This window comes from Procambarus clarkii, chromosome 35, assembly GCF_040958095.1.
Source record: "Procambarus clarkii isolate CNS0578487 chromosome 35, FALCON_Pclarkii_2.0, whole genome shotgun sequence".
NCBI classification, from domain to species: domain Eukaryota; kingdom Metazoa; phylum Arthropoda; class Malacostraca; order Decapoda; family Cambaridae; genus Procambarus; species Procambarus clarkii.
The window spans coordinates 33871709-33890490 of record NC_091184.1 but is presented as its reverse complement, the minus strand read 5'-3'; the positions used below and the strand labels follow the sequence as shown (position 1 = coordinate 33890490).

The 18782-nt window shown below is 47.8% G+C and overlaps 1 protein-coding gene across 1 annotated transcript in view; it reads left to right on the top strand.

The window, feature by feature from the left end:
- The first annotated feature begins 1444 nt into the window (after positions 1–1444).
- Positions 1445–18782, top strand: part of LOC123768372 (dachsous cadherin-related 1) — a 31264-nt gene continuing 13926 nt past the window's right edge. The window contains exons 1-10 of the mRNA XM_045758827.2: positions 1445–1621; positions 4592–4764; positions 5406–5551; positions 6970–7121; positions 7457–7632; positions 8075–8272; positions 9512–9853; positions 10457–10597; positions 11648–11795; positions 18030–18247. Coding sequence (XP_045614783.2) covers positions 1477–1621; positions 4592–4764; positions 5406–5551; positions 6970–7121; positions 7457–7632; positions 8075–8272; positions 9512–9853; positions 10457–10597; positions 11648–11795; positions 18030–18247 — 1839 coding nt within the window. The 5' untranslated portion in view covers positions 1445–1476. The remainder of the gene's footprint in view (positions 1622–4591; positions 4765–5405; positions 5552–6969; positions 7122–7456; positions 7633–8074; positions 8273–9511; positions 9854–10456; positions 10598–11647; positions 11796–18029; positions 18248–18782) is intronic.

Below are 18782 nucleotides of genomic sequence, written 5' to 3'. Positions count from 1 at the left end.
CATTTTCTCAGTCCTATTTCTATCCTCATAAATTTCCATTAGTTTGATAAAATTCTGGCCGTCATATTTTTGGGTCAGTTTTACAATGTGTCCAGATTCGTTTACAGAGTCTTAGAGTCCCTCTCTGTCTTAATATTGTCATTATCTTCACACGTTGGTTGAAGGACCCAATTTCCTGTTTGGTCGTTGACATATATTAGAAACAGGATGCGGCCCAGGACCTGCCCATGTGGTGCTCTGTTGGTAACACCTCCCTGCTCTGATGTCTGCGCTCTGTTGGTAACACCTCCCTGCTCTGATGTCTGCGCTCTGTTGGTAACACCTCCCTGCTCTGATGTCTGCGCTCTGTTGGTAACACCTCCCTGCTCTGATGTCTGCGCTCTGTTGGTAACACCTCCCTGCTCTGATGTCTGCGCTCTGTTGGTAACACCTCCCTGCTCTGATTGTCTGCGCTCTGCTGGTAACACCTCCCTGCTCTGATGTCTGCGCTCTGTTGGTAACACCTCCCTGCTCTGATTTCTGCGCTCTGCGCTCTATGTAGCTCTCGCACCTACCTTGAGGCTTACCTCCTGCATACACCGGCCTACTTCACCAGCTTACGTAGAAATCTTTTGTGGGGGACAGTATCAAATGATTTCTGACAGTCGAGGAATATGCAGTCTACCCATCCCTCTCTCCTGTTGGCTTTGTGCCTTCTTATTGTTGAGCTGCAATACGTTTGTCAAACATGGTTTCTGAGATTAAATCCGTGCTCATGTTTGAAGACATGTGTCTTTCTGCATGTCTGCATTTATATATGTTTGTTCGTGTGTGTGTGTGTGTGTGTGTGTGTGTGTGTGTGTGTGTGTGTGTGTGTGTGTGTGTACTCACCTAGTTGTGCTTGCGGAGGGGTTGAGCTTTGGCTCTTTGGTCCCGCCTCTCAACTGTCAATCAACGGGTGTGTGTTTATGCTTGGATCCCGCCTTTCTAGCCAATTTATTTTTCCTCTATTATGTCTACTACATATATTTATCTCTTAAGACACACACACACACACACACACACACACACACACACACACACACACACACACACACACACACACACACAGGAAGCAGCCTGTAGGAGCTGTCTAACTTGAAGGAGTAGCTGCAAGGGGTCGACAGCCAAACCTAAGTAAGAGGAGATGTTGGTAGCGTGGAGGCCTTGATACAGGTGTGGGGAGGCCTTGGTACAGGTGTGGGGAGGCCTGGGTACAGGTCTGGGGAGGCCTGGGTACAGGTATGTGTGTATAACCCACCACCTTGAGTACTCGGCACAACGGAAGGAAGTCCCGTGAAACCCATAAGATTAAGTTTGTTCAATGAGGTGTGGTAATGAACCCAAAATATATATATCACTCTAAAACTCGTTTTAAACTGTAAGTTAAGATGCAGGTGGTAACTCTGAGCCTCTCGACAGGTGTCGGCGACGGACCCGGACTGCGGAGTGAACGCCATGGTCAACTACACTATAGGCGACGGCTTCAAGCGCTTCAAGGAGTTCGAGATCAGACCTGTGACGGGCGACATCTGCATCTCCGGCCAGCTGGACCACGAGACCAGATCTGTCTACGAGTTCCCCGTCGTCGCCACGGATAGAGGTGAGGTGCTGCCACAGCTTCTCCCCCTCTCTGCCACTCCTGTCCAACCACTTGGGTTGGACGGTAGAACGACGGTCTCGCTTCTTGCAGATCGGGCTTCAATCCTCCAAGTGGTTGGGCACCATTCCTTTCCCCCCGTCCCATCCCAAATCCTTATCCTGACCTCTTCCCAGTGCTATATAGTCGTATTGGCTTGGCGCTTTACCCTTGATAATTCATCTCTCTGTCATTCCTTTGTATGTATTTGTTAATAAAGACAAAGATTCAATTGGATTAGCATTGGTGTTCGTCAATGTGCACAATACGTTCCACCTCCGTTCCGTTCCACCGTCAATCATCAGTTGATTGACGGTTGAGAGGCGGAACCAAAGAGCCAGAGCTCAACCCCCGCAAGTACACTTAGGTGAGTACCTGTTTTCCTACATCAGGTCATTAGAAACTTATTTTTTTCACGAGTTTACTAGTTTGTGTCATTAGTTATAAACTTTATTTAATATTAAGTTGCAATTATATTAGCGATAAGATGAAGCTGATGTCTACTGTGTACCAGAGTCCTCAAATGGTCAGGTCGACTCGAGTTCATAAATATTTACTTGTTGAGAGAACATGTTCGAAATGCGAATCAGCCAAGGAATTAATGACAGCTGATGGAGTGGTTCTTGAGAGTGGAACAGCCAGCTTGAGACTGTTGATGGCTGACGCCTTGTGTTGCAAGTGCAGTCTTGAGTGCACGAAGTTACACCAGCTGGACTCAACAGAGTCGGGCCGAGAGACATAAACAAATCTAGAACCCAAAAACTGTCAATATGTAAATATGAGTTGCATCAATAATAAGACTGTTCCAAGTGTTACAACATCTCTGTTCCAAGATGTTGATCTTGTCTGCAGCTTGCCTTTGAGGTCTGGATATCTTACCAGCTTGTATGGAGGTTCTGAGATTCAGAGACAGCCACATCAGAGGGCTGGGCATGCCTACAGCACACACAGCACCACCGCCGTGGCGATGACCGCTGTGAGGCTATCCATCAATGATAGCCTACTGTCTTGTCAAAGTTACCAGGCATACTGTCCAGAAATGTGTTCAATACAACGCCCATATCAGGACGATGAGTATTTACGGAACTGCACGTGAGCTCGCAAATTTCGGTAATGAAGCCTCTTACGTTGGCAGGCATTATGCTAATGGATTGGCTGCTCATGTCGGCACACTGTTTGACTAGGCAGATGAATATGGCGTCTGCCACTGATAGAATACCGCCACATAACCCTGTGAACCTGTATAAGGCACAACACCACCTGCAGAGTTGGGGGTTGGGTTAGATGGATAGGTGGCGCGTGTGTACCTAATCCCAGAATACTTTGGCGCGGTCGCAGATTATATTTCTAAACAGCTGGTCCTGCCCCATCAAGTCCATTTTCTGTGCGACATGTGTTCTCTTGAAGCCTTCTTGAGTTGCAGTGATTCCACTCGATAGCTCTTAGAGAGTCGTCAGGAGGGTGACCACTCCGCTGCCTGTAACTGCCAGGGTGCCAGGGTAGGGGCCTGTACGACCCAAGTGTTTTGCTGCTCATACGGTAGTTGGCGGCTCTGTTAACTACACTGTCCAACCTGTTAACTACGTCGTTTCCGAGTCTTTGCTATATAGTACTATATAGTCGTAATGGCTTGGCGCTTTCTCCCGACAGCGCCCTACCCATTAGACACCGGTTTATTTTGATGTAGGCCCGTGGGACACCGGTTTATTTCCGTAAAGGATAACGGAACCTTCTAAATTTGCAAAGTAATCTGTACAAACAGAGCATATGGATATATACACCGAAAGGCGTAGTCTGAGAGCTAGACAGAGAGGCTAGGCTCAAGGGTGGTGGTAGACGGAGAAGTATGGAGGGATAAGTCGGTACTAACACACACAAGCGTGTTTAGGTTTAAAACACTGCATATCGGTGTACTGTTGTGTGAGTAAGCTTAATAGAGCTTAGAGATGATGATAGGCCTATTGCTCAACACCCCAGTCAGCTGGCGGTACTTGGTGACGTCACTGGCTAAGCTGCCAGATGCTCGACGCTTTCTGTTACCGGAAGCAGAACTGTCTAATCTAATTAACCGGACCAGAACCGATCCAGCGTATCTTAACGGGAAAAACGCGCGAAACTTGGCTGTTGTTGGTTTGTATGGTTGACGGCCAGAGGCACGGGTCGCTGGTTAGTATTCAACCCCAATTAGTTGTGGCTCCTCATTGTTGTCGTCACACTTGCCGCCATTTTTCCCCCTCCATTTGAATACTTTCATTTGTTTTTTGTCACTCCGACAACCTGTCCTCTTGCTGAACGCATCATGGTGTTAACGCGATCGGCCCCGGCGTAATCATTACGGTGGTTTAGGGAAATTAAAAGCCCGAAATATTGACACTTTCAGGGATTAGTCAAGTCCAGGGGCCAGATTCACGAAAGCACTTACGCAAGCACTTACGAACCTGTACATCTTTTCTCAATCTTTGGCGGCTTTGTTTACAATTATTAAACAGTTAATGAACTCCGAAGCACCGGGAGGCTGTTTATAACAATAACAACAGTTGATTGACAGGTTTTCATGCTTGTAAACTGTTTAATAAATGTAACCAAAGCCGTTAAAGATCGAGGAAAGATATACACGTTCGTAAGTACTTGCGTAACTGCTTCGTGAATCTGGCCCCTGGTCCTTGTACAGGAGTGCAGTTACGTCAACTTGTTCTCTTGGCCAGGGGCTCGTCCCTGGGTGTGATAGGGGACCATGTCGTTGTGAACGTGTTGGTAGCATCCCCCCCTAACCCCCAACTTCCCCCTCCCGTGCACGACAAGTCCATAGCATCTCTCGCGCATGCCTGCGTTAGGGGTCCCTGGCGCAGGAGTGCGTAAAGTCCCCCCCTACACATGTTTGGAAGTGTCGTGGTGTATTAGAGGTGCTGAGAGTGGTGTCGTGCTGTGTTTCAGGCGGCTTGAGCACCACCGCCGCTGTCAAGATCCAGCTGCTGGATGTGAACGACAACAGACCCACCTTCTACCCCCAGCAGTACAATGTCTCCCTCCGCGAGCAGCACAAGTCCTCCTCCTCCCCCGTCGTGGTCGTCGTCGCCACGGACAAGGACGCCGGCATCTACGGACAGGCAAGTTCAATACATTTTATTTTCGTGGCCAAATAGTGCCGAACATCTTTTTGTACAATCATGTTGTCCTCAGATAATAATGTCTTCATTACTGAATGTTAAGAGTTCATCTTCGAGTTGACCCTAATATGATCATTCGAAAATAGAAATCTATCGAATCTGATCTTTTTCCCCCGTTTTTTTTCGTAAAATTTTTGTAAAAGTATTGGACTTAAAAATTTTGAAAATTGACAAAACTTCTACATCTAAGAAATAATGACAAATTAAGTTAATTTTGTTTTTTTTATGTTTTAATTTTCATTGTAGTAACTTTTCGTAACACTTTATAGGGACAACCATTCAGTATGTATATTTTTTCTAGATATATTAATTATTATGTACATATAAAGAGTAGATCTATAATAGTGACGGGTAGAATATCCACTATCCATAGACTGTAAATTATCCACCTACATATAGATATAGGTATAAGAACATACTGGTGTATTAAGTATAGGTGTAGGGGGCTGGTGTCTTATGTGTAGGTGCATAGGAGCGTAGATGTTGGGTGGGGTCTTAGAAGCACTAGGGGCCCGGTTTAGCTGTCAAGGTGTAGATGCGGAGGAGTAATGTGTTAACGCATGCGCTGTGGGTACCTGCAGGTGACGTACGAGATCGTGGGAGGCAACGACGCTGGAATCTTCCGCATCAACGGCAAGACCGGGGAGATCTTCGTCAACGAACCTCTCTCCAAGGCCACCCCCATGTACCACATTAACGTGTCGGCCCGCGACGGTGCTGGCCTCAGGTATGACTACCACTACTACTGCTACTACTACTATTACTACTACTACTATTACTACGACTAATACTGCTACGACTAATACTGCTACGACTAACACTGCTACGACTAACACTGCTACGACTAACACTGCTACGACTAACACTGCTACGACTAACACTGCTACGACTAACACTGCTACGACTAACACTGCTACGACTAACACTACTACGACTAACACTGCTACGACTAACACTACTACGACTAACACTACTATGACTAACACTGCTACGACTAACACTGCTACGACTAACACTGCTACGACTAACACTGCTACGACTAACACTGCTACGACTAACACTGCTACGACTAACACTGCTACGACTAACACTGCTACGACTAACACTGCTACGACTAACACTGCTACGACTAACACTGCTACGACTAACACTGCTACGACTAACACTACTACGACTAACACTGCTATGACTAACACTGCTACGACTAACACTGCTACGACTAACACTGCTACGACTAACACTGCTACGACTAACACTGCTACGACTAACACTGCTACGACTAACACTGCTACGACTAACACTGCTACGACTAACACTGCTACGACTGACACTGCTACGACTAACACTGCTACGACTAACACTACTATGACTAACACTGCTACGACTAACACTGCTACGACTAACACTGCTACGACTAACACTGCTACGACTAACACTACTATGACTAACACTACTATGACTAACACTGCTACGACTAATACTACTAGGACTAATAATAATAATAGCAATAATAATAATAATAATAATAATGAGAAAATCAGTAGGAGCCATGAGGAGGATTCGAACTCTCACACTTCCTTCCACGAAGGAAGAATTGAAACAGGAATTTCCTGTTTCAATTCTTCCTTCGTGGTCTGACACTGGCATGCATATATATATATATATATATATATATATATATATATATATATATATATATATATATATATATATATATATATATATATATATATATAATATATAGTTTTGGATTATGGCTCTGTGGGACATTGAAGGTGTTTGTTGTAATGGATATATGCCAATTAAGTGTTTCCTTGTTATTCTTTATAAATTGGTTAAATGCTAGAGAGAGTCTAGAAGACATTTACGGCTCAGTAAAGATGAAACTTCAGGGTAAAATAATAACCTCGTATGATGAAGTAACTATTTAATGATTGCCTCGTATATAGAGAGAAGGAATCCTGGGATGATAACCTCATCTATAGAGAATCTCAAATGATGACTTCGACTGTAGAGAGTCTCTTGAGGGTAGGTCCCTTGAGGTTACTTTGAGGTGCTTCCGGGGCTTAGCGGGCCCGCTGCCCGGTCGTCGACCAGACGGCCTCCAGGTCCGTCATCAAACAATGATCCTTGTGCTTGTGACAGGTCTGTGGTGGACGCAGAGGTTGCCATCTCGGTCATCGACACCAACCAGGAGCCGCCCATCTTCGAGAAGCCTCGTTATACCTTCGGCGCCAACGAGAGCGTCCCCCAGGGCTCCGTCGTCGGCACTGTCACCGCCACCTCCAGCGGCAGGGGTAAGTAGGCGTCGGACGACGAACGGGTACCAGGAGGAGAGGGGTGAGTGGGATTTATATGACAAACTGATGATGACTGGAATGAGATTGAAGTGTGAGAAGCAGGCGAAGAAATCAAATTGCAGCTCATAGAAAGCGGAGACTGGTGGAGGGGGGGGGGGATGAATGATGAAGACATTTTTATTGTAGTATGCCATGAGACGTGTAATAGAAAACGTAAGACTTAACCAAGGAACTTGTTGCTAGGAGTAGACTTAACTGCCTTTTTGTCATCATTTTAATCAAAATTCCTACTAAACCAGCCGAGAGTAAGAGTGTACGCATCACTTCTGCAGGAGGAGGGGAGGTGCGCTACAACATATACTCTGGCGACCCCAACGGGTACTTCAGCATAGACAGTCTGAGTGGCATGCTGAGTACAGCCTCGTCCCTCGACCATGAGTCTCACCCCTTTGTCCTTCTCAATGTGTTGGCTACCGCGGGGAACCCACCCACCTACGGCCACACCCAGGTCAGTACCCACACACGCGCGCGCGCGCACACACACACACACACACACACACACACACACACACACACACACACACACACACACACACACACACACACACACACACACACACACACACCCAGGTCAGTACACACACACACACACACACACACACACCCAGGTCAGTACACACACACACACACACACACACACACACACATACACGCAGGGCAGTAACCACACACACACACACACATACACCCAGGGCAGTAACCACACTATCCGCAGTCTTGATAAAGACTTGCATTATCATTATTATGTTTCTGTGATGAAAAATAAATTAATATCTTCTTGAACGAATCGATAAAATCATCATAACTCACTTTCCAAATTTCATTTTGTGACAGTGACTGGATACAATACACCAAACATACTCTTAACTCTCTTGTGATCTCCACGGCAGGTCAACATCAGTATTTACGACGTGAACGACAATGCGCCGGAGTTCGACGTTCATTCTGTGAAGATCTCTGTGCGGGAGAACGCGGTCCTCAACGAGGCCATCTACGCTGCTCACGCCACCGACCACGACTCTGGTGACAACGGCGTCGTCACCTACAGCCTCGTCCAGAACCCAGGGGGAATGTTTCTCATAGACGAGGTAAGCTGGCGAATCACCCCCGGCTTCCTAATTCAAAGCGGGAGTCACCCCCGGCCTCCTAAGAAAACGGGATAGTACGTTATTTTCTCTAGTCGATTCCATTTTCTAGTACGACGATTTTTTTTTACAGTTTACAAGCCGTTTAGAACAGCTGGCTATAGCGTTGAGTGCTGTAAATGTGTTTATTTTATTTTATGTAAATGTGTTTAGATTTGGTTAGAACCTGGATCAATCCAGAATGCCAACGTAATGTTACTCGCAGATAAGGTTAAGTGGGATCACTTGCAAGTACAATAATTACAGAATCAAGTTTATACTCAGACCCATTTATTGTTGTATCTAAAGAATTAGTATGAAAATTCTTTCACACATGTCTGAATGTAATGAGGTTTATAGAAATGATTATATATTACACAGAGTAATCACACACTTACGTGATGCATCAATGGGAAAATCCATTGGAGCGGTGATGAGGAAGAGAGTAGAACTCCGGGTTGCAATTCTTTTGACTATGTCGTGGCCTAGTTGGCTAGGGCGTGTGTCTAAGAACACCCACCGCATAGGTTCGATCCCTCACAACGGCTCCTATGGATTTCCCATGATTATTTCTTTATAAATAAACGGAACTTTCAATAACAAGAGACAGAACCTTTTTATTATGTGACTGACTCATCTTCATTTTAGTAATTTATTATGCACTCCCGTTAGTGTGTGGAAAAGGTACATAGGCACATATGATAGGTTCTGGAACTGAACCCCACAGTTCATTTAGCTAAGTAATAATCTTGTGAAACTAGTTACACGATTTGAATATATATATATATATATATATATATATATATATATATATATATATATATAATATAATTAGTCTTTTCATACTACAAGTGGTTCAAGAAGTGGCCCACATCAGAGTCTATACAAGGCAGTCTACATCTGCGGTGAGTCACACACACACAGTTACTCATCAGTGATGCACGTATACCCACAGTTACTCATCACTGATGCACGTATACCCACAGATACTCATCAGTGATGCACGTATACCCACAGTTACTCATCACTGATGCACGTATCCCCACAGTTACTCATCAGTGATGCACGTATACCCACAGTTACTCATCACTGATGCACGTATACCCACAGTTACTCATCACTGATGCACGTATACCCACAGTTACTCATCAGTGATGCACGTATACCCACAGTTACTCATCACTGATGCACGTATCCCCACAGAATCAAGGTATTCTGATGCTGGCGGAGGAACTGGACTATGAAGACGTGCAGAAATACACGCTAGTGATCGGGGCGCAGGACAAGGGCGACCCTCGTCTCTCCTCCAACCTGACGGTGAACCTGGAGGTGCAGGACGTCAACGACAACCCGCCGGTCTTCGACAAGACCTCGTACGTGGTGAGCGTGCTGGAGTCGCTGCCGGCCAACTCCCAGTTCCTGCAGGTGACAGCTCTCGACCTGGACACGGGCAACAACGCCAGGCTCACCTACACCATCAGAGAGAAGGAATTTGAGAATGTCTTCGGGATCTTCCCAAACTCCGGCTCTCTCTACCTGAAGGAGGTTGGTATTAGCTGAGTTGACCAGACCACACACTAGAAAGTGAAGGGACGACGACGTTTCGGTCCGTCCTGGACCATTCTCAAGTCGATTGAGAATGGTCCAGGACGGACTGAAACGTAGTCGTCCCTTTACTTTCAAGTGTGTGGTCTGGTCAATATACTTCAGCCACGTTATTGTGGCTCATCGCCTGCGTATTAGCTGAGGTTTGGTAACTGTTCCTAGTCTCTTGACAATATTTTTAAGTGTTCCTGAACTATATATGGCGAGAGGAGCTAAAAACTATTCTAATTGGTGGGGCTTTCTAGTGAACCCTAATGAACAAGCATAATTCTTGTTGTTGGAATCTTCTGCTATTCTGAGACGAGTTGAAGAATTAAATTTTAAACGATTAAACGTTAAGAAATTATGTGAACTTGTTGTCAAGATATAATGGTATCAGTACCAGGTGTTGGAATAGACACCTTGCTGTGATTTCGGGCTCAACGTCCCCGGGCGGCCCGGTCCTCGACCAGGCCTCCTGCATACTGAAAGAAAGAATCGGGAAAGATTTTGTGTAAGTGAATGCTGTTTTGTCAGCTTCTCACGGAGCGTTTGTGTGTCTAGGTGTTGGACCGGGAGACCCGGGACCGGTACGTGTTGACGGTGGTAGCCACGGACAACGGGACGCCTGTCTCCACCGCCTCCACCACCGTCACCATCAACGTCCTCGATGCCAACGACAACACCCCGGCCTTCTCCAGACAGGTACGCGACTTCCGACCCCTCTCTCTCTCTCTTGGTTCCTGTCCCTCAGGCAGATAGGTAGAGTTCTGCCTCGTCCTGCATGTATAGTCTCCTTTAGACAGGTGGTGCCTGCTTTATAGAGGTGGTGCCTGCTTTATAGAGGTGGTGCCTGCTTTATAGAGGTGGTGCCTGCTTTAGAGAGGTGGTGCCTGCTTTAGAGAGGTGGTGCCTGCTTTATAGAGGTGGTGCCTGCTTTAGAGAAGTGGTGCCTGCTTTATAGAGGTGGTGCCTGCTTTAGAGAAGTGGTGCCTGCTTTATAGAGGTGGTGCCTGATTTATAGAGGTGGTGCCTGCTTTAGAGAAGTGGTGCCTGCTTTATAGAGGTGGTGCCTGATTTATAGAGGTGGTGCCTGATTTATAGAGGTGGTGCCTGCTTTATAGAGGTGGTGCCTGCTTTAGAGAAGTGGTGCCTGCTTTATAGAGGTGGTGCTTGATTTATAGAGGTGGTGCCTGCTTTATAGAGGTGGTGCCTGCTTTATAGAGGTGGTGCCTGCTTTATAGAGGTGGTGCCTGCTTTATAGAGGTGGTGCCTGCTTTAGAGAAGTGGTGCGTGCTTTAGACATTGTATTCCTTCCATCTTCAGCGGGTTAGTTCACTACCCTCAAGGTTAGTTCACTAGCTGGGTACTTCCACACCATTCCTCTTGACTACTTTCCTTGTACAGTAATCTAAATACTTAACCCCTCTTCTCTTTTCTCTTCTCTTCTCTCTTCTTTCTATTTTCTTATTTTATTTTATTTTATTTTTATTTTGTTCTCTTCTCTTTGCTAACCTCTGTTGTCAAAGCTCCTAATCCATTTTCTAACCATAATATCATGACTATATGTTTGCTACAGTTTCGTATCGTCAACGAGTTTCAGAACAAAACTCATTCAGATGGACAATTTTGTGTAGGTGGATGTGTCCAAATGTAGGCTTCGTGTTGTTGACCCTGTGTGTGTGTTGACCCTGTGTGTGTGTTGACCCTGTGTGTTACCTGTGTGTTGTTGACCCTGTGTGTTACCTGTGACAGGTGTACGAGTTCACGGTGGAGGAGAACCTGGACTCCGGGGCGGTGGTGGGGAGGGTGCTGGCCGAAGACAGGGACCTGGGGAACAACGCCTCCCTCAGGTTCTCCCTCACGCCCTCCGACGGCTCCTTCCAGATCAACCCCGTCACTGGTAAGTCTCCTGTCTCTCTCTCCCTCTGTCTCTCTCTCTCTCTGTCTCTCTCTGTCCGTATGCCCGAGTGTCTGCAAGTTTGTCAACCGATTTTCATGGGAGATGAAAACCGATCATCCCCCCCCCATTTGTTGGTGTCATCCCCCCCCCCATCCCCCCCCCCCCCATAAACCAACAAATGGGGCCTTCCCAAAAGCCCCATTTTGGGTAGGCCACCCTATAGGCCTACCCAAAAGGCACATAGGGGTATCTACCTCCCGAAAGAAATTGCTTGTATTAAATAATAATGTTATTAGTGATAATTATTATATTAAGTTTAATTATAATAATTCAAATAATTATTTATCATTACTGCCATTGTTGTCATTATTGAGGTTTACCGTCCAATACAAGTATTGTATGTGAGCTGTAGAGGGTGTGACCCTTAGTCCAGTCAGTCTTGGTCTGGCACTCCCTATCCTGGCACTCCCTACCCTGGCACTCCCTACCCTGGCACTCCCTGTCCTGGCACTCCCTACCCTAACCCTTCCTGCCCTGGCCCTTCCTGCCCTGGCACTCCCTACCCGAACCCTCCCTACCCTGGCCCTCCCTGTCCTGGCCCACCCTACCCTGGCACTCCCTGTCCTGGCACTCCCTACCCTGGCACTCCCTGTCCTGGCACTCCCTACCCTGGCACTCCCTGTCCTGGCACTCCCTACCCTGGCACTCCCTGTCCTGGCACTCCCTACCCTGGCACTCCCTGACACCTTGCCCTGGCCCTCTCTGCCCTGGCACTCCCTACCCTGGCACTCCCTGTCCTGGCACTCCCTACCCTGGCACTCCCTGACACCTTGCCCTGGCCCTCTCTGCCCTGGCACTCCCTACCCTGGCCCTCCCTGTCCTGGCCCTCCCTACCCTGTCCTGGCCCACCCTACCCTAACCCGCCCTACCCTGGCCCTCCCTACCCTGGCCCTCCCTACCCTGTCCGTCCCTGCCCTGAACCATCTAGTGAGAGATACATGACAATATACACATGGCATACGCTGGAAGGACGGGTCCCAAACCTGTACAATAACATTACATTATGGAGTGAGAGAGATGGTAAGAGGTGTCAGATACATCTAATGACAGGGCGCTTAAACACCGTTACAGAACATAGTGTAAACAAAACAAAGAAGCCTTCCAGAGAGAACTGTGGACACTGGTTCTCCTGGAGTCAGCGGATCAGCCTGACTGTGATGGTTGTGTGGGGCCTTCGGTCCACGAAGATAAACAGCTTCACACACCAAATAATTACAATTTTCTTGTCTCCTATGTTTGTACTTTTGCTTCAATATATTATTATTTTGTTTATTATTCTTAATTGCCAGGAGGGAAGAGCTCTCGAAATCATCACAGGTAATTAAAAAACCATTTCAAGTCTTCAGTTTGTGTTTCAATTTAAGTCTTTGTAATTAAAATAGTTATATTTATAATATATAATAATTATATATATAGAGCACAGGAACATATCCGAAGATTGTGTACATATTTTTAGCATGTTCAGGAATCCGAACAATGACTTTGTATGATGTTTGAGAACATTTGATAATGACGCAGATGTTTGATTATATTTGGTAACGATGGGTTTGTTGATGTCGTTAGTGGAAGTCAATTTTTAGCCCTTACACCTTAGTGAAGGGGGGGGGGGGAGGCTGCTGAGGCAGACCTGTTATTAACAACATTATGTCCTGACTGGTCTTATACCTGTTCTGTGTATTGGGAATTATTCTACCAATATTCTTAAGTCGTTTTTTTTTATTTCCTTGACTGTCTTGGGCTGGAATGTTGGTGAGAGGGAGATGGTGGTGGTGGTGGTGGTGGGCGGCGTGGGTGGTAGAGATGGTGGTGGTGGTGGTTGTGGTGGCGGCGTGGGTGGTAGAGATGGTGGTGGTGGTGGTTGTGGTGGCGGCGTGGGTGGCAGAGATGGTGGTGGTGGCGGCGTTGGTGGTAGAGATGGTGGTGGTGGTGGGCGGCGTGGGTGGCAGAGATGGTGGTGGTGGTGGTGGCGGCGTGGGTGGCAGAGATGGTGGTGGTGGCGGCGTTGGTGGTAGAGATGGTGGTGGTGGTGGGCGGCGTGGGTGGCAGAGATGGTGGTGGTGGTGGGCGGCGTGGGTGGGAGAGATGGTGGTGGTGGTGGCGGGCGGCGTGGGTGGTAGAGATGGTGGTGGTGGTGGCGGCGTGGGTGGTGAGATGGTGGTGGTGGTGGCGGGCGGCGTGGGTGGTGAGATGGTGGTGGTGGTGGCGGCGTGGGTGGTGAGATGGGTGTGGTGGTGGTGGTGGCGTGGGTGGTAAAGATGGTGGTGGTGGTGGTGGCGGCGTGGGTGGTGAGATGGGTGGTGGTGGTGGTGGCGGCGTGGGTGGTGAGATGGTGGTGGTGGTGGTGGCGGCGTGGGTGACAGAGATGGTGGTGGTGGCGGCGTGGGTGGCAGAGATGGTGGTGGTGGTGGTGGGCGGCGTGGGTGGCAGTGGTGGTGGTGGGCGGCGTGGGTGGCAGTGGTGGTGGTGGGCGGCGTGGGTGGCAGAGATGGTGGTGGTGGTGGTGGTGGTGGTGGTGGTGGCGTGGGTGGCAGAGATGGTGGTGGTGGTGGTGGGCGGCGTGGGTGGCAGTGGTGGTGGTGGGCGGCGTGGGTGGCAGAGATGGTGGTGGTGGTGGTGGTGGTGGTGGCGTGGGTGGCAGAGATGGTGGTGGTGGTGGTGGTGGTGGCGGCGTGGGTGGCAGAGATGGTGGTGGTGGTGGTGGTGGTGGGCGGCGTGGGTGGCAGAGGTGGTGGTGGTGGTGGTGGTGGTGGTGGTAGAGATGGTGGTGGTGGTGGTGGTGGTGGTGGGGGCGGCGTGGGTGGCAGAGATGGTGGTGGCCACAACTAGGACAGGGAGGGAGGGAGGGATGGAGCCCCCTACAGCTGCTGAGTGACTCATCACCTTCCTCAAGAATAAGGAGAGGAGGGAGGAGGAGGAGGAGGAGGAGGTGGACAAAGAATTTAGTGTGAGAGGAATGGAAGAAGGTACGGGTTAAGTAAGATAAAATTTGGAGATGGAAGACATGGGGGGAGGGAGATGACTGAATTCACCGTGCCAGGAATCCCCTCTTCCCCCCCCCCCCCCCCCTTCACCATCACCATAAGATGATGATGGTGATATTTTGGAGGCTCGAATGTTCATTAATTGCGAACACCTCTGACCTCTACTGAGACAGACCTCTCACTTCACCTTTTTATTAGTTTGCTTATTAGTCCAGTTATCCTCCGTGTTCCTTATTACGGGCTCACCATAGCCCGTGCTACTTGGAACTGTTTGTTCTGAGGAGCTGAATCTGAAGCACCAACATCCATGTTCCCTAGGATAAGCACCTCCAAAGGATACCTGATCAACCAGGCTGTGACTCATACGTCAGGCTGCGAGCAGCCGCGTCCAACAGCCTGGTTGATCAGTCCAGCAACCAGGAGGCCCTGGTTGACGACCGGGCCGCGGGGACACTAAGCCCCGGAAACACCTCAAGGTAAGGTTCCCATCATCGTGTGAAGGTGTGGCCAACTCATTCCTTATATCTTCAGGATTTAGTGGAGTCTGGCCAGTAGGAGTGATTGTATGTATCGCAGGTGTGGGAGTATGTGAATGGCGGGTGTGGCAGGCTGTGACTGGCCGAATGACGGGTGTGGCAGGCTGTGATTGGCTGAATGACGGGTGTGGCAGGCTGTGATTGGGTGAATGACGGGTGTGGCAGGCTGTGATTGGCTGAATGACGGGTGTGGCAGGCTGTGATTGGCTGAATGACGGGTGTGGCAGGCTGTGATTGGCTGAATGACGGGTGTGGCAGGCTGTAATTGACTGAATGATGGGTGTGGCAGGTTGTGATTGGCTGAATAACGGGTGTGGCAGGCTGTGATTGGCTGAATGACGGGTGTGGCAGGGTGTAATTGGCTGAATGACGGGTGTGGCAGGCTGTGATTGGCTGAATGACGGGTGTGGCAGGCTGTGATTGGCTGAATGACGGGTGTGGCAGGCTGTAATTGACTGAATGACGGGTGTGGCAGGCTGTGATTGGCTGAATGACGGGTGTGGCAGGCTGTGATTGGCTGAATGACGGGTGTGGCAGGCTGTGATTGACTGAATGACGGGTGTGGCAGGCTGTGATTGGCTGAATGACGGGTGTGGCAGGCTGTAAATGACTGAATGACGGGTGTGGCAGGCTGTGATTGGCTGAATGACGGGTGTGGCAGGCTGTGATTGACTGAATGACGGGTGTGGCAGGCTGTGATTGGCTGAATGACGGGTGTGGCAGGCTGTAAATGACTGAATGACGGGTGTGGCAGGCTGTAATTGACTGAATGACGGGTGTGGCAGGCTGTGATTGGCTTTACGACAAGAGTGGGATGGCGCCCCACTGGTCATGATTTGTCTGATATTAGCGGCGATGTTATCACCACTACGCACCGCAGGGGGGCGCGGAGTTGTTGGAGGGGGAAGGGGTGGTCTTGGAGGGGTCGGGGAGGGTGGGGAGGACGGCTGGGTGTCCAGCGCTCGGGAGGGGTGATGGAGGAGGGGGGTACGTCATACATGGAGGGGGGAAAGGGAGTGAAGGAGGGAGGGAGTCCTCCAAAGGGAATTACAGCCACGGTTGGGGATGAAGGGGTGATGTCCCAATAGCGGAGTTCAGTTTCTTGTGGTCGCTTCAGAGAGCCGTCCCGCCTGATTCATTTAATACCACGTTTCCGAACCTCGTAGGACATCCACACGACGTGTCCTAGTCTGTGAGACATCCACACTACGTGCCATAGCCCGTGGGACATCCACGCCACGTGTCCTAGCCTGTGGGACATCCACGCCACGTGTCCTAGCCTGTGGGACATCCACGCCACGTGTCCTAGCCTGTGGGACATCCACACCACGTGTCCTAGCCTGTGGGACATCCACACCACGTGTTCTAGCCTGTGGGACATCCACACCACGTGTCCTAGCCTGTGGGACATCCACACCACGTGCCATAGCCTGTGGGACATCCACACCACGTGTCTGGACACCATCACTGCCAGAAGCATGTGCCATACTGGCAAAGGTCTGTTATCCTTCAGGAACCGGAACAAAGGTCACTTCCGAGCGCTGTACACGTCCTTTGTGAGACCCGTTATCGAGTATGCTGCCCCGGCATGGGACCTCTACATAAAGAAGCACAATATGCAACAAGACTCGTTCCTGAGCTATGAAGAAAGCTATGAGGAAACTGGATCTCACTTCACTGGAGGAAAGGAGGAGTAGGGCGGACATGGTAACGACATACAAGATACTAAAGGGGGAACACGAAAGAACACCAGCTGTAACTGTAACCACACTTATGGGTGACACACTCACCCCCTCCCCCTTCCTCCTCAAGATATAGCATAAATCTCGTATAGAACCTTCTCACTAAATAAACCAATTGTGTTTGCTATTATTTTTAATTTAAAATGCTGTAAATCAAATATTATAACAGTTCACACTTATTAACATCAACATTTGCCACAGAAGCTATAGAGTGTAAAGTAGTCTGCTCTCTATAGCATTAAGTATCACTGTAGGAAATGTATGTATATATATATATATATATATATATATATATATATATATATATATATATATATACATTATATATATATATATATATATATAATGTATATATATATATTATATATATATATAAATATATATATATAAATATATATATATATATATTTATATATATATATATATATATATATATATATATATATATATATATATATATATATATATATATATATAATATTTGCTTCCATCGCTTGGTATTCCGCAGTTCAACGAGGCGCTGCACATAATTAGTACTTTTATGCAAAACATAAATACCTACTACTGTATATAGATATTGATATCAGATCCTGTGTAATATTGTGTTTATAAATTAATTATTATTATTATTATAACTGAGCTTTGTCCAGAGCTCAGTGTTGGTCCTAATTCAAACTCAGTGAATGTTGCATTGCATTTGTCCTCTTTGTGGGAACATAATGTCCACGAGCCTCTCTCTGGCATCGTGTCTAGCATATTAATCTTTGTGTAGCTGTGTGCTCTGTGGCTGTATTGTGTGGCTGAGAGAAAATTGTTGGAAGTAGAGGTGACGGCTTAGGGATCTTCCAACTCGTTTCCTGTGTAAATGCTCTGATTTCAGGGCCGCCCCCTTAACCCTACATTTCCCTTATGCAGGAGAGATCGTGACCAGGGTGGCCCTGGACCGGGAGCTGAAGGCTGTATACGAAGTTACGGCCGAGGTACACGATGAGGGGCGGCCGCCGCGTCACGCCCGCGCCACCGTCAGAGTCCTGGTCACCGACGTCAACGACAACTCCCCTACCTTCATCGAGCCTCGGGAGCCCTCCGTCAGCGTGAGGGAGGAGCAGCCAGCCGGCACCGAGGTCCTGCAGGTCAGTGCCGGGCTTCCGCCTTTCAATATTGAGGTCTCGTTTCTGGTGTCTATATTGAGACTCTTGCTCTTTATAGTTTTATCTTTGATTACAACGTTTAGTGTTTTCGCTCTGGTTAAGTCTTCCCGGATTGGCGCCTTCTTTTAATAATTACTTCTCTGACTTCTACAATGTGTAGTGATTTCTGGTTTGTAAGATCTTATTTAGTTTCTGTAATGTTTAGCAAGGTTTTATTCCTTTTAATGGTTTCTACTCTGAATATTAGACTTTTCCCCAATTTTTGAAGTGAATAAACTTATTCTCTGGCGACTGTAGCAGGTTGTGATACATGCATTACTAAAAATCTGGCATTTCAAGAGACCTCTGTACATGGAACGTAAAGTTTCTATTTTATGCGGCACTGATTCTCCAAGCATCATGTAGTACTTCTTAGCTTAATCTAGCAAAGATTTTCAATTTTTGTTATTGTTTATTTTTAAAATAAAAATCGATTGATTTATTAATAAGCCAAATGTACATTGGGAGTATGGAACGA